At 40.7% G+C, this 14545-nt stretch overlaps 1 protein-coding gene across 2 annotated transcripts in view; it reads right to left on the minus strand.

The window, feature by feature from the left end:
• Positions 1-332: 332 nt before the first annotated feature.
• The window catches only part of capzb (capping actin protein of muscle Z-line subunit beta), a 109617-nt gene continuing 95404 nt past the window's right edge, over positions 333-14545 (minus strand). Inside the window, exons 7-10 of one of the 2 annotated variants that reach the window (XM_070860312.1) lie at positions 11523-11588; positions 7102-7178; positions 4436-4546; positions 989-1076 (exon numbers count right to left, since the gene is read on the minus strand). In XM_070860312.1, the coding sequence (XP_070716413.1) occupies positions 4444-4546; positions 7102-7178; positions 11523-11588 (246 nt within the window). In that variant the 3' untranslated portion in view covers positions 989-1076; positions 4436-4443. Of the gene's footprint in view, positions 1077-4435; positions 4547-7101; positions 7179-11522; positions 11589-14545 lie in introns of both variants that reach the window. The other variant, XM_070860313.1, reaches the window with a different exon arrangement.

Below are 14545 nucleotides of genomic sequence, written 5' to 3' on the forward strand. Positions count from 1 at the left end.
GCATCTTTGTGATCTGTACGACACAGCTACTCTCAACCCTAACCAGCTTTAAACTCTTTTCAGATAAAGGGTAGTAGATATATGGAATTATCTTCCTCCAAAATTCTGGATACTGGGACAATTGGAACTTTCAAGACGGAGATTGATGGATTTTGTTAGCTAAACTAAGGCAGGTAAGTGGAGTGTAGGTGCAGATCAGCCAGGATCTGATTAAATAGCAGAGCAGACGCGAGTATAATATATATTATATATATATATATATATAATATATATATATTTTTTTATAATGGTAAATGTATTTCTGAAAAGAAACAGTGTTCACACACAACTGCTGCTTGTTATGAGTTTCTAGTTCTATTTATTTTTTTAGTTTGGAGGCTCAAGTACAAGATGTACATTTCAATTTTTAAGCTTTACAAAAAAAACCCTTGCATTCCTCAAAATATTGACACGGGAGAACCTTAAAGGCAAATATGTTAGAACTTGTAGAATTTCAGGACAGTTTATATCACATCTTTCTATAGTACAATACTGAACATACAACCCTTGTTCCTTGGAAAGTTAACTGGTATTATAACATTTTGCTCGAGTGAGTCTGTATCTCCATCGCGCCATCGTTGTCTGCAGTTCAAGTTCAGTTCCGTGCTTTACATTTCACATAAATGTAACCAGTGTCTTTGAACAAAAAATAATGCCAGGTTGGGGTTGTGTTAACCATTGTGACCAATAAAAATGAAAGTATAAAGATGCCTAGTAAATGTTCCTCGTGTTTGATTGTGAAATAAGCCGTTGTGTAGTATGAACTAGGTTTACAAGCTAAAACATAGCATTTTATACAATTTTGACAGGGTTAGAATGGCTTTTAAACATGGAATAGTTTAGGCAAATTTTAATGGGACAAATTAAAGAACTGAACAAAAGAAATATAAGAAAATAATGTAACCGAAACTGACAGTGCTTTGCTTTTGTCAGTTAGCTCTAAGAATCAATAAGGTTGCTGTCTTTTCTTCAAAGCTTCTGCCAGATTAGTTAGCAGAGCTTCCTGGCTTGATCTGTCTGCAAGTGACGCCACAGACCTGTGAAACAAATGAACAGTTAGCTTGGCAAAGGACTGCACAATAGTCCGCTGTGAAAATCAAATCTGCAGAAAAACTCGGTGGTTTTAAAGATACAACAAAACCTGATGACAAATGGCGAGGTCACCACAGGTGCAGGGTGCATTTACAGGGTGACTATAGTTATCAGCTTTGCTACTTTGTTCTCCCTGGATTCCAATCTGCTTCTCTACTGCTGTTGCTGCAAGTCCTGAACACTCCCGACGTATGCATTCCTTCCTCCTTTCAGCCAAAACATCCAACCTTTACATTGTAGGATGGGCCCATTGTACGGTGTATATTCTACTGGATTGCAGCGTATGAATCTGAGCTGGGTCTATTTTAAAAGGACACTTTAGAAGATGCAAATTAATTCTTTTTTTCATTTAAGGGCCTCTTAAATTCTGCAAAGTTGACAGTTCTAAATCTAGGAAATGCCAACATGTCTACTAAACAGGAGACATGAAAGCAGGATGTATGTTTACTGTCTAGTTTCAGATCAGCAGGCTGGGCAAACAGCCTGAAGAAGGAATTTGAGTGAACTCTCTAAAGGGAAGATTGAGAGAGAGTTGAAGTGACCTTTTAAAATCAGAATTTTTCATGAGTTCTAGTATAGAAACTGTAAGAGTCCATGGGTCCTCATCTGCTGGCTCACACAATATGCAATACAAAATTACCTTTGTACAAATATTGGCTGTGATGTCCAATACACCCACATGAAGAATGGTTGTAGGCATTATGTGGTCTGCTGGAAAGCAACATGAGGTTTTGTAGCAAATATTGATAGAAAGCTTAATTGATTTTGGATTTCCTCAAGTTATGAGGCAGATTGTTATGTGATATTTTATTTCATCAAACAGCGATTCCGTTTGCAGAACTACTGCTACTAAAAGATTCCAATTCACTAAGTAAATTTACCCTGCACCCACTGACCTAAACTAAACTGAACAGCTTTAAACACCTCATCTAATTTAGTAACTTAGGCATGGAATTCAGGATGACCTTTCAAATGGTAGGAAGAGAGATCAAAAATCTGGCCAGTGCGTTGCCTCTCAAACCTACACATTGATCTGTTATCACAGAGGACCATGTACTTAAATAACCTGAACAATGATTTAAACTCACTTGTGCCTATTACCTCCATCCAATAGTATCCCTTTGGCAGTCACCCAGAGTTCCCCTTTGCAGGAGAGGAGACAAGAGAAGTGATGCAAAAAAAACCTCTGCACCTGAGCACTAAACACACCAGCTGTGCACATTTGCAGCTGACAAGAATGACCTGATATTAACATAACTATTAGCTCTTTAATGTTTTAGAGACACATTTAGAGCAAACATTACAGCAGCTCAAGACGAGGAAATGAAATAACTGGAAGAATGTTGACATAAAACCTATAAACAGAACGGGAGTTTAGAAATTATGTATATTGATCAGATGTGCAAACTCCAACGTGAGAATAACCAGGTTAAATGTGTGTGTGTGTAGCAGTAACTGTTTCAATTGTTGTCCGGTTTGTGTGCGTGAGTGTAGCAGTACGATTTATTCAAAAGTTGAATGCCAAGGGCAAACATTTTCATTGATGGGGTGGCTGCTGGAATATGATCTGTTAAGGGTCTGGAAGAGAATTGCAGTTATGCAAAAATCATTTGCTTTGGAATACAAAGAAAGTTAATTTAAAAAAAACCCGAAAGTTGTCAATCATGAAGGATAAATCACATATTGATGACATTCCTTGCTGTATCTTTAAGCCCTTTTCAAAGCCAAACACTGCACAAATTACTGTCTCCACTGAGTTCCACTCCATGCACGACAAACCATGCTGGGAACGCCCAAACTGATAAGCTCATGTGTAATCACTTCATCTCTTTCAATCTGACTCATCCATTTGGAAACGTTTCTTCCACCAAGCAGCCTTTTTATTTTTGCCATGCAACAGCAAGCAGCTATTCAAGGTCATTCTTCTGTTAAGCAGAGATAGGATTTCCATCTCACATTGTAACCTCAGTTAGATAGAACATTTCTTCTTGTGCATATTATGAACAGCATTTCCTGAATTCCTTGTGAAGGATTTGTTGAGCAGAATGATTGAGTCCCCAGTAGATTACAATCATTTCCTCATGAATCTAAACTGCCTAAACTCATTCCACTTAGTATCCCTAGCAGACATATATAGAGGACCGTTACCCTTTTCTGTTCTAAATACAGGTCAAGGACACAAAAGGTGGACACTCACACTCAGCTACCCTGCTAAAATAGGTGTTCCTTGTGGCCTCAAATGGGCAATGACAATTCTAATGCAACTTGTACACAGAACTGCTCGTGCAGTGATGGGTATTGCAGCAATATATAAACAGCAGTGAGGAGCTTTACACTGAAACCTCTAACCAGTGTTTTAATGCACCAACTGTACCCTTTTAGAAGAACTTGCCCAGTTGGAGAGTAAATTATTATTTTTCTCCACTTTTCTCTCAAAAACATTACCTCCTGCAATTTATAGGAGCCAACTACCACTGGTCATACATGATCTGGACAGGGAAGTTTGTTCATACATGACCTGGTCAAGGAAGTTAGAAGGCTATTTGAACATGGATCGCATTGCCAACCGTGATCCCATCCACACACTTTCTAGAAGGACAATTGGACAGCGATCAGGAGCAGGAAACCCCCCCCTGCCTCCAGGAGATGATCAATGAACTCAGCAGAGTCCAGGAACTGAACCTGGGACCTTGCCGTTCTATATGATTCAGCACTAGTATTTCTCTTCTAGTTTTGCCTGAATTTGACCCTGAACAGTGAAGGACACTGGGATGCTTTGCTATATTAAAGGAGCTACATAAACACACATTTCTGCTGCACCCAGGACAATGGATTTACCAACAAGGTGGTACTTGTGGAAAACCAATTCAGCTGGGAATGTCAGGACTGATAATATCCACATTTCAAGCAGTCTAAACAAAAAGAAGTGAATTGGTTATACAAATTAGTAAAACAGACCATGAAATGAACTTGCTCCCTCATGGAATTCATACCATCACGCATCAAATGGAAGGTCCTTCAGAATGTAGAACTTGCCCATGTAAAAGCTCAATTGTACCATAATAAATGACATGCAAACTTTCAACACAACTAATGTACATCAAGATCTAAAGTTATTGAAGCACTTTTACAGACCATGTGTTGCAAGTGTGGTGTTCACTCTGCAGTAGAAAGCAACAGCTGCCTTGGGTGAGGTGAGTTAGGGGTTAGATTTACCAGTAAAAGTTCATGCAAGGACAAAGGCTGATCATGTCAGCCCAGTTAAGTTGTGGTTAATCACATTGTAAGCCTCACAGGCAGATACCTGGGCACTTAATTATCAGGCTGGATGAAGATCTGGCGCTGGGTCAGTACTTGAGACAGTTCCCTCTGTAACTGCTTAAGCTTTTGGGTGTCTGGTAAATCATCAATTGATCTATAAAAAGGTTTTATTTTTACATGAAAGTCAAGGAGAAAAGGAGAGATGAAATACAGAAAAATGAATAAAATTAATAAGACAAGAGGAGGTGATAGCTACATACAAACCTGCAGAACGTTATTATTTTTCATATACCAAACCTATTTTAACTAAATTACATTTTATTTTTGGATAATTCATTCTCAAAAATGAGAAGCAAAGCTCCTGAACTGAACTTTGTAGAAGTGTCTCTGATTATTTTCAGTAGCACAATTCAATCACTGATTTTTTTTCCACACACTGCAGTCACAGGACTCCCACCAATAACTGGACGTGGATAGAAGTTCCAAACAAATAGTACTGATGGTGGGTATCTTTTTCACCATCCCCGAAAATGTTTTCGTAAACAAAGTCCTTCACAAACAGGAACCTCGGCACCACCGAGGGGTAGGTAAAATCACCCAGGGCACTGCAACTTTAAGAACCTCATGCCATGGATAGCATCATAATCAGGGGAATGTTCCCTTTGATACTATACCTCGGCCCCTCTGATCCCACACAGGGCCTCAGCCCCTCCATGTTTAAAGAGGATTGGACTCGGCCATGAATTCAGCTTTTTTCACTGACAAAATACAGCAAGAACATAAAGCAGGTCCAAACAGCACCCGTTCAGAAATTGAAATAAGGGGAAGGATGGTGGCAGCAAGAAAGGGGAGGGGCAAGAGAATTTAAAAAGATCCATATGCAATTTGGGTGAGCTGAGCTGTCGAAGAATAGATACACTTGGGCTTCTGCACACATGTGAGCTCATCAGCTAGAAGGGAAATCCTTCCGATTACTCCTTGAACAGGACTGATCAGTATCCAAGCCAAAGCTGGAGACCAGCAGCATGACTTGCACAGAAGTCAGAGCTTATCAGTTTTTCTGGAACGTGTGCTGAGTAAGTTATACATGGACAAATAATGAGTGGACATCACTGTCTATTTTAAAATATATTCCTAATGAATCACATTGTTCAAACATAGCCTCTCAGTACCAGCTGTGGTGCATGTACAAGAACCCGAGCCTGCATCTCAACGCTGGAGTTTATTTGGAAAAGTAACGATTACATCCTGGTAATAGTTTTTCTCCTCGACTCCTCTCTTTCTATTGGATAGGAAACACAGCAGGTCTCTCCTAGCCAGGGGAACTCTCCCAGCTTTCTCTGCATTCTGAAACCGGTCTATTACCTACACCTCTCAGTAGAGCTTCCCCAACTCAGTCATGAAGGACAAAAATCATTAATGAAGCGTCATTACCATGAATCCTGTAGTATCATGAACAATATGTTTTAACTACATAAATATTATGTATAATTCAACAGAAAATTAGTTCAGTTAACTGGAAGCTTTTAAATTTAAATGAAAGTGGACGGTGCACACACTTTCTATTAAAGGTTTATGGAGCTTCAAACTGAACATTAGATATGACAAACCTTTAATACAGATGATTAGAAATATGAAGCCACCTACAGATAGAAATAAAACAGATCCTGGGATAAATTTTTGATGTTGTGCTCTCAGGCGTAGAGCCTTGCTGGCTGGGAGCACTCATCAGAAATCCAGAAGTGCATTGTCCATGATTTATTGATTCTTTCAAATGTTTGGAAAATCGTGGGCTGTGCTTGCCGAAATTCCTAAAGTGTGCTCTTGGCAGCAAGATCCTGCACCGGGTGTAGTCAGAAAGTTAGCCCTTATGTCCCTCGGTTGGAATATACATGACTGTGACCGTGGGACATTCTCCCTCGACATCTCTGCAGCCTTTGACATGGGTGGCCACACTGACCTCCTCCAACTTTGTTGTCCAGCCCGGTGGGACTGCCCTCACTTGGCTCCAACTCTTCCCTATCCAATCATAGCTACTGCATCTCAATGGCTTGTCTTCCGGCTCTACCTCTCTTGACCTCTCCATTGCTTGTGTTGTCAGACTGCTTGTCCGACAGCCACTCTTGGATGAACCACAATTTCATCCAGCTAAACATCGGGAAGACCAAAGCCATTGTCTTCGGCCCCCACCACAAACTCTGTACCTTTGCTAACAATTTCTATCTCACACCAAGTGCCACTCGCCCATCACCCCACCCTCACTGATCTACATTGCGTCCTGGTCTCCCAATGTCTCATTGAAAAGTGTCATCCTCATGTTGAAATCCATTGATGGCCTTGCCCAAGGGCCCTTAAGACCCCACACACCCAAACCCTGTTCATCTGACTCTGGGCTCTTATTGACCCTCCCTTTGCTCCCTGTGCTTTCAGTTGCTTCGGCTCATGTTCTGGAATGTCCTCCCTAAATCTTTCTGCCTCTATCTCTCCTCCTTTAAGACCCTCCTTAAAATCTACCTTTTTGACCAAGCTTTGATCACCCGTTATAAGATCTCCTTCTTTGGCCCAGCGTCCATTTCTTGATTAGACCTCTGAAGTGCCGAGGGACAGTTTTCCTATAATAAAAGCTGCTGTATAAATACAGTTACTGTTGCTTAAAACTGGCCTTGCTTCTACATAAAGTTTAAACAGGAATAGAATTTTATATATTACCTTAGTCCGTTCACAATATCCTTTGTTTTCCCAAAGTAGATGTCATTCAATGTACTTCTGATCTTGTTTTCCATATCCTATGAAACAGAAATGTTATGTATTAATTCAAATCAGCCAGATATAAAGACAAGGTTTATCATGTGTTACAGATTTGCTTCAGCATTGCAGCATAATCATACTGCCAGCCAAATGTATTTGATGGAACCATCTCCTCAAATATTAAAATTCTGGCAGGTGTTGGCAGAGTAGTGTAGCACTGATTCACTTCAGTTGTGGTATCATGGAGTTGCCAGGTTTATGGTGGTGCATTTCCCTGTGATGGGAGAACAGCATCAGGGGAGGAAACAAAAAGGTAGCAAAGTTCTCATTGGGTTTTTGCCATGCATCGAATAGCAAAATTGGAGCCACTCTAGAGCCGAGCACACACCAATGGTCTGCAATCTTGACCCTGACCTCTGGCATCTCCTACAAATCAGGAAGTCCTTCTGATGGTCAGTGAACAGGCATTCAGCAGGACACTCCAGCTGGCCTGCATGTCTGCCATTATCCTCCAGTCACCCAACCTCTCAGCTGCAGAATGCATGCTCGAGAAAGGACCTACATACATAATGGGAGATAAATAAGAAAATCCCACAAGAACTGAGCTGTTTATTGGAGAGTAAAGACCATCAGAATTTTGTGTTACTTCTGGCTAAGGTAGCCGAAGATGATTTCACTCCAGTTTTGAATTTTCAGAGCTCACTGTTTGGAAAAAAAAAACAAAGAAAACTGGTACAAAGTTATACTGATTAGGGATATATCACTTATGGCCAAGGCTATGATGGAATTTGAAGGATTGTATAGGGTCAGGATAGGGGAGTACTTTCAGTATAAAGCAGTTCCCCAAAACTCTATGTAAAGGGAGCCTCAGTCATTTCTATTCCAATGACAGCACAGAGCTGTGAACCTTCTAATCTTAACAACACACTAAGGGTACATATACCAGCTAGTTCTTTTATATATTTAGACTGAGGGCATTATTAACTCCATTCCATCTTGTAGAGTAGAACCTTCAAGTAGCCATCAGAATTTTCACTGGACAAACCCTCTCCGTACAGTCCACCAAACCCTGAAGCTCCTCCTACCCACATTAATCAACCTTGCAGTCCCAATAAATTGTTCTAAACCACTGCACTACGAATGCAGAGGGCACCTTTATACTTCCAAAATGGCATGTGACATGGTTTCATCTCATCGTCTGGAATAAAAATCAAAGCATCACATGCTTCCCATCATTCCTTATAGCAGCGTCCCCCACGCCATGCAATTTTCAATCATTCTATAATTAAGAACTTTTTGAATCACGGAGGACCATTCAACTGGATCTTGAATTTCCGTGACTTTGATTTCACTCCCTTAACTGTAGAATACAAATATCTAACACTACACCTCTCACTGGTCCACTCATTTTCCTATTTAAAAAAATCTAATCCAGTGTTTTAACTTCGATTCCCTTGGATTTTTGTTTTATTAGGACTTCATTTATGCAAGACCTTATCAAAGACTTTCGGAAACTCCAAAGCCTATAAACTATATTATCGGGAGTTCTACAATTTATTTGCAATATCCTCAAAGGAATCAAGGAATTGGAACAGGTTTTCACATGGCTTGAAACACTTTCAGGTCAGGGATGGTGCAACTTCTTTTCACCACCAGGGGCCACTATTGGTCCTCTTTGCATGCAATGCATTCCTGTTCGGTCAATTTAATTGTAGCCAGCTTGCGCTCTGAAGCTGTGCTATTGAACTTTCCAAAGAATTTTGGCTCTTAAAATAATAAATATCTGTTGTGTGTATGAGCCAGAGTTCTGTGGAAAATTTTATAGAACAGCTACAGAACACAGGCAAGCCACAGTGACGTCGTCCTTCTCAGACTGCACTCCATGAAGGCAAACAAAGTTATTCTCCTGGTGGCGCAAAAAAATTGTAATGTTACAAAAGCTGGATTCTGTCACACTGCAGAAAAACGTGATTCAGCCCAGTGGGAGCAATTTTTCATTTTTAAGGTGAATTGGTCAACCGTTAATCATGTCTCTTCCAATAATTAACTTGCATGCCTCTTCACATTTCCCATCCAAACATTCTGCAGTGACTAGACAGCTAACTAGCCTCGCAAATAGGCCGAGATCGCTTGGCCGCCTTTCTTTCTAACAGTGAGCTGTTGCTGTTTGCTTTCCAAACATCCCAACACAGTTCAGAAGCATGTGTTGGAAATCATCACTATAAACCTGCGGCTTACCATTCTACTGCACGATATCTGAAACAACAAACTGATCTGAAACATACAATTCTTGGAATTGGTAGTTTTTCTTCCAATAGACAAACCATTTCCAAGCCACCTGCCTTAGCTGGCTTAAAACTGAGATTCCAGAGTACCCTGCTTTTGGCATGATTAAGAAATTCATTTGGTTTCATTATGCTGCCACAACTGTGGTTTATAAACCAGAATCATATGCATGGATTCTGTGTTGTTAGATTGTGCCATTTTCTGAACTGTGTAATACAAAGTTGTTAGGCAATCTTGTTGAGTACAGCTCGACCTTTACAAAAATGATTGTCTGCCAAATTGGGGAGGGGACATTAACTCTTTAGCTAAAATGATAGATGGGGTACGAGAAATGTTGTATGTACTTGCAAAACAAGAGACTGTGGACCCACCACTAATGCATTCAGTTCACTACTCTTAATGCTACGACAGGGCTAGTTATGTAACTGTCCAAGTATAAGAAATGTTCTCACATCAGATCTATAGGTTCAGAAGGCACCATATTGTTAACTTGCTTAAAAACAGATTAAAGTCTCAAGTAGCAAAAGACTGAGGAAACAAAGCTTCAGTGATGCTGTTATTTTTGATGAACTGGGACCACGGACTGCTTTACCGCCTGGAAAATGCCCTCCCTTGGATAGAACCAGTGTAAAGATCCATTTTATGAATTGTAGTTTTGATATAGTGCATCTGAAGTATTTACCAAAAGCTTTTACATCTGAATAAGTTTTGCTGTCAGTATATTAAATCATGGTTCTGGCAGCACTGAAACATAAGCTGAAACTACTGCCCTTACTTGTGAACTGGCGGATGGAAAGGTGGGATGGTAATTTTTATTGCAACTGAAATTTTGGAAGAAGCTTTGTACATGGCTTAAGGACAGTTGTCACCTAATCAGGTAAATCAACAATTCAAATGTGTTTATAATTTAAAAAATGTATTCAGATTGTTGCTGAACTCAAAAATAACAATTTGAAAATAACTGTTACCAAGATAAGGAGATTGGACAAAATGGGCTAAACAAAAATTAAAATTGATTTAATTCGTGCACTCCTGTGAAGCCTCCTAATTAAGCTGACCAAAGGCACTCAATGCACACACAAATGTTTGCTGTTGTGGGAGGAAGACAGGTACCCAGCTCCTCACTCTCTGCCAATGGTGCACTTAGATGTGAGCTTTAGTCAGATCATTGTCAGGATTAGAAATTCTCATTATGGAGAATCACTTCTCAATGTTGCAATGCACATGTGCTGCAGCAACCCTTAAAATAAAGACATTCCATTGTTAATAAAATGTTCAACCTAGAATATGACCCTCTATCAAATCTCTAGGAAGTTGTATTTTTATCTAAATTGTTTTTATTCGAAGTACTCTCTCATTTATAAATACCTTCATAAAAATTACTTTTGACCTTGCTCCATGCCATTCCGATCAGGAAGGCATGTGAACTGGCTCCATTGAATGCAATGGAGATGCAGGGATAATGACTTTGGAACAACCCGAGTGTCTATGTGGAGCTGCCCAATCCCTGGAAATCAAATGGGCATTCTGCAATCTAGCTGTAACATTCTGCAATCTAGCTGTAAAATCTGGGCTAGTGCAGGGATTTGATGCCCACTGCATACAGTGGAGATGCTCGACATTTACAGGTTCTGGGGAAGGCTTGATTATCAAAGATAATTTTTATGAAGATTATAGAATGAGGAGTACTTATAATAAAAAGTACACCTCATAGACATCGCTTCTCATTTAACTGGTCAGGCTAACCTTACAACCAGAATTCCTGAAACTACCTTGAGTACGACAAGTAATGAAAGTAAAAAATATAATTCTCAGGAATTGAAAGGGTTACAGTGGTTTTCTCAGTAATGCAATAAATACAATGTAGAAAACTCCCTAATTCTTTGGCAGAGTAGAGGCATCCTAACGCACGCTGAAAATATTTACAAGGATCAAAAGATCAATGATCACTTATGGGACAGCATTTGTATCATATTTCTTTACAGTATACTAGTCTATAGTCAGTCAGACTCAAACCTTTTCCTCGTTTTGTGAAGCTCCAGATGGGTCTTACAATTTTTGTGTCCTATTTACATATTGAGAATTGCGCCACCTACCTCTACCAGCTTCCCAATATTAGCAATGTGAGGCGACGATTCACTCACATTCTCATCTTTCTCCATCTGTAAAAAAACACAAATTCACGACGTGAGTTGGATTGCAGGGGAAATCTACCACAGGTGAGGTTGTAGCGCACAACTGGACTCAACAAAAAGCAACTATTCTCAACCTCACTACAACTGTGACTACACTCCAAAAGTACTTCATTGGTTGTAAAGCGCTTGGCCGTGAAAGGCGCTATATAAATCTAAGTCTTTCTTTCTTTCACTGCATCTGCAGATGTTCTCAGCCTGCAGAGTTTTACAGCCAAGGCCCATATGCAGTTTCTCAGTCACTCCTTCTAAACAAATGGTTTCAAGCACCAGAGTCTACAGCCAAAGCAACTGCTGCATCATTTCTTTGGCCATCTGTTTGCACATTATAGATGTAACTTGGTGGCGGACAGTTGCGAGAGGAGTTCATGAAACTGGACGCCTTTGGGCCCTGCAGGCTGACGCACAATGGGGGTATTGATCAGGTCATGGGATTCTTCAAAAGACCCAATTCTGCAGCTGCAAGCAACTCGATAGCTGGTGTTCAAACATTTTCCGTGATTCATACAATTACTAACAAAAAAAACCAACAAAGAGATACAAATGTATTAACATGGCTCATTATGCTGCATTAGATGGGTGGTCTGCTGAGAACAATGTCTACACATTCAGGCTAACAATCTTCGTGTTCTAACAATGCACAACAGAGATTCCCCTTCATAATGGCAGCATTAGAATATAAAATACTTCCCATCCCAAACTTTTTAAAAACACAAAGTAATGAAACATTTATCTATGCAAATATACACATATAACATCGTGACTAATGAGGATAATCATCTTTTTTCCTGATTAGACAAGTCTAATTAAAATGCCCCAGTGATATACTACCTTACACAGAACTCCAGTAATGCACCACTTACACAGCACCCCATGGCTAAATTATAGTCCAAATAAAAGGGCCCAAACTTGGCCCTCCGGTTTTTTCGGCGCACTTGTGAGGTGCGTCGACTTCCTGCGCTCAAAATGGCGTTGAAAAAATATCCCCATATTCTGGCCCCTCTGCCGACTTTCCCAGGGCTTGGCGCGTTGTGGCGAGTCCATGGGGGGGGGGCTAGGGCCCTGCGACTAAGTGTGCCGGCAGCTGTCCACATGCGCAGTAGAGCGTTCGTGCATGCGCAGCAGCTCCTCCCATGATTGTGATGATGCGTGCCTGCAGCGAGGGACCCAACGCGTCCCGTCCCTATCCTGGGCCAAGTGGCCTGTCGCAGCCTTCCCCGCACCGAGGGCTACAAGAAACAGATTGCTGTGGGAAGACTTTTGATCGGGGGGGGGGAAAAGAGGAGAGTTTCTTTAAATGATTTAGAAAAAGTCTCCGTCAATCGCACACTGCAACTGGCTGTTAAGAGGTGAGAATGACCAGAGAAAACTTTCCTCTTAGGTTTGATCTCTCAGTACCAGCAAATATCTGGTCGAGGCTTTTGTTTTGTTAGTAATCATGACTTAAGTCGATTTTTTTTTTTAAATCCCACCAATTCTTAGTGAACAACTGCATGGATGCCCGTGGATGCCCTGTTGGGAACATTCTGTCAGCACCCACGGGTGCCTTATTGGGGAGTAACTGCATGGACACCCTCAGGTACCTTGCGCAAGTGACCATCGTTCATTCATTTGTAAGCCCGAGCCTTGACAATCGTAGAAAGGCAAACTATGTGACCACGAGGGACATCACAGCCTGTTCCACTTTTCACCTGAACTCTACACATAGAACAGTTCCAGCAGGCTCAATGAATAGCGACCAGGAGCTGGAACCCCGATTGATTTTCCGCTCCCTAACCCGATGACAAGGCCAGTTGTATTACTCCTATCATTGCACCACCCACGATCACTAACTCATGATGGTGTGATGTCACAAGATAACAACTTGCATTAATATAGCCCTGCTAGCAAAATATTTGATTCATAAATGGTTTTATGAAACCCTTTGTCTTCTGATATAAATGATATAAGTGCATATTTTATGAAGCTTTATATAGTGGAATGTGTAAATTATGCAAAAGTTACAGTACAAGATCTGTATTAGTTGTTGTGAAGGTGTTTAGTGCTTTGCAAGGTCCTCTCCGCTCCCCCATCCCTGCCCCCCCAGTCTCTGGCTACCTGCGCTGATTTCTTAACTCTCCGCAAGGGTTTTCTGTGCGGCCACAAGTTGCCACATACGCTAGCCTAAGTTAGTTTGGAGCAACTATTAGCTGTCCAAACTGACTTAAATGGCCAAAACAGCCATAGGTGGCTGGTAACGCCCCCTTTTGAAAAAAAAACTAAACTAAAAAAAATCCCAACTAACTCACTTACACTGGCACAAATTAAATGTGCAGAATGGGGATTTTTAAGATACTCCAGAAAAATCAAGTTGCTCCAAACAAAAACAGAGCAACTCCTGGGCAAATTTGGGCCCAAAGGGAGACCAGTGTAAAAGATAGCCTAAATAATGAGAGAGATCCAATAGAAGAACTGTGCAAAGCAGTATATATACATACATCTCATGAAATACCACTTAAGGCATATTGTTAGAGTCAGTAAACAACAACTTGTAGTTAAATAGCACCGTTAACGAAGTAAAATTTCCCATGGCTTCATCCAACTAAGGTCTTGGCTTTAATTCCTGTTTTGTGCTGATCTGACCTATGGTGGCAGTAAATGTTGTCTCAGCGCACCTGGGCTAGGGAGGTAAACCAGCCAGGGATCCTGCTCTTATTGTTACCAGCATCCTAGCAACTGTACACTATGTCAGAATCAACATCTTCAGGAACAGGAGTAGGCCATTCAATTACATCATGGCTGATCTGCACCTCAACTCAATTTACCTGCCTTTGTTCCATATCCTTTGATATGCTTATCTTTATAAAAAAATATATCAATCTCAAGTCTTGAAATTTCAATTGCCCTTTTTTGAGAGAGGGGAGGAGGGAGGGAGAGGGGAGGAGGGA

This window comes from Pristiophorus japonicus, chromosome 18 (genome assembly GCF_044704955.1).
Source record: "Pristiophorus japonicus isolate sPriJap1 chromosome 18, sPriJap1.hap1, whole genome shotgun sequence".
Classification (NCBI taxonomy): Eukaryota; Metazoa; Chordata; class Chondrichthyes; family Pristiophoridae; genus Pristiophorus; species Pristiophorus japonicus.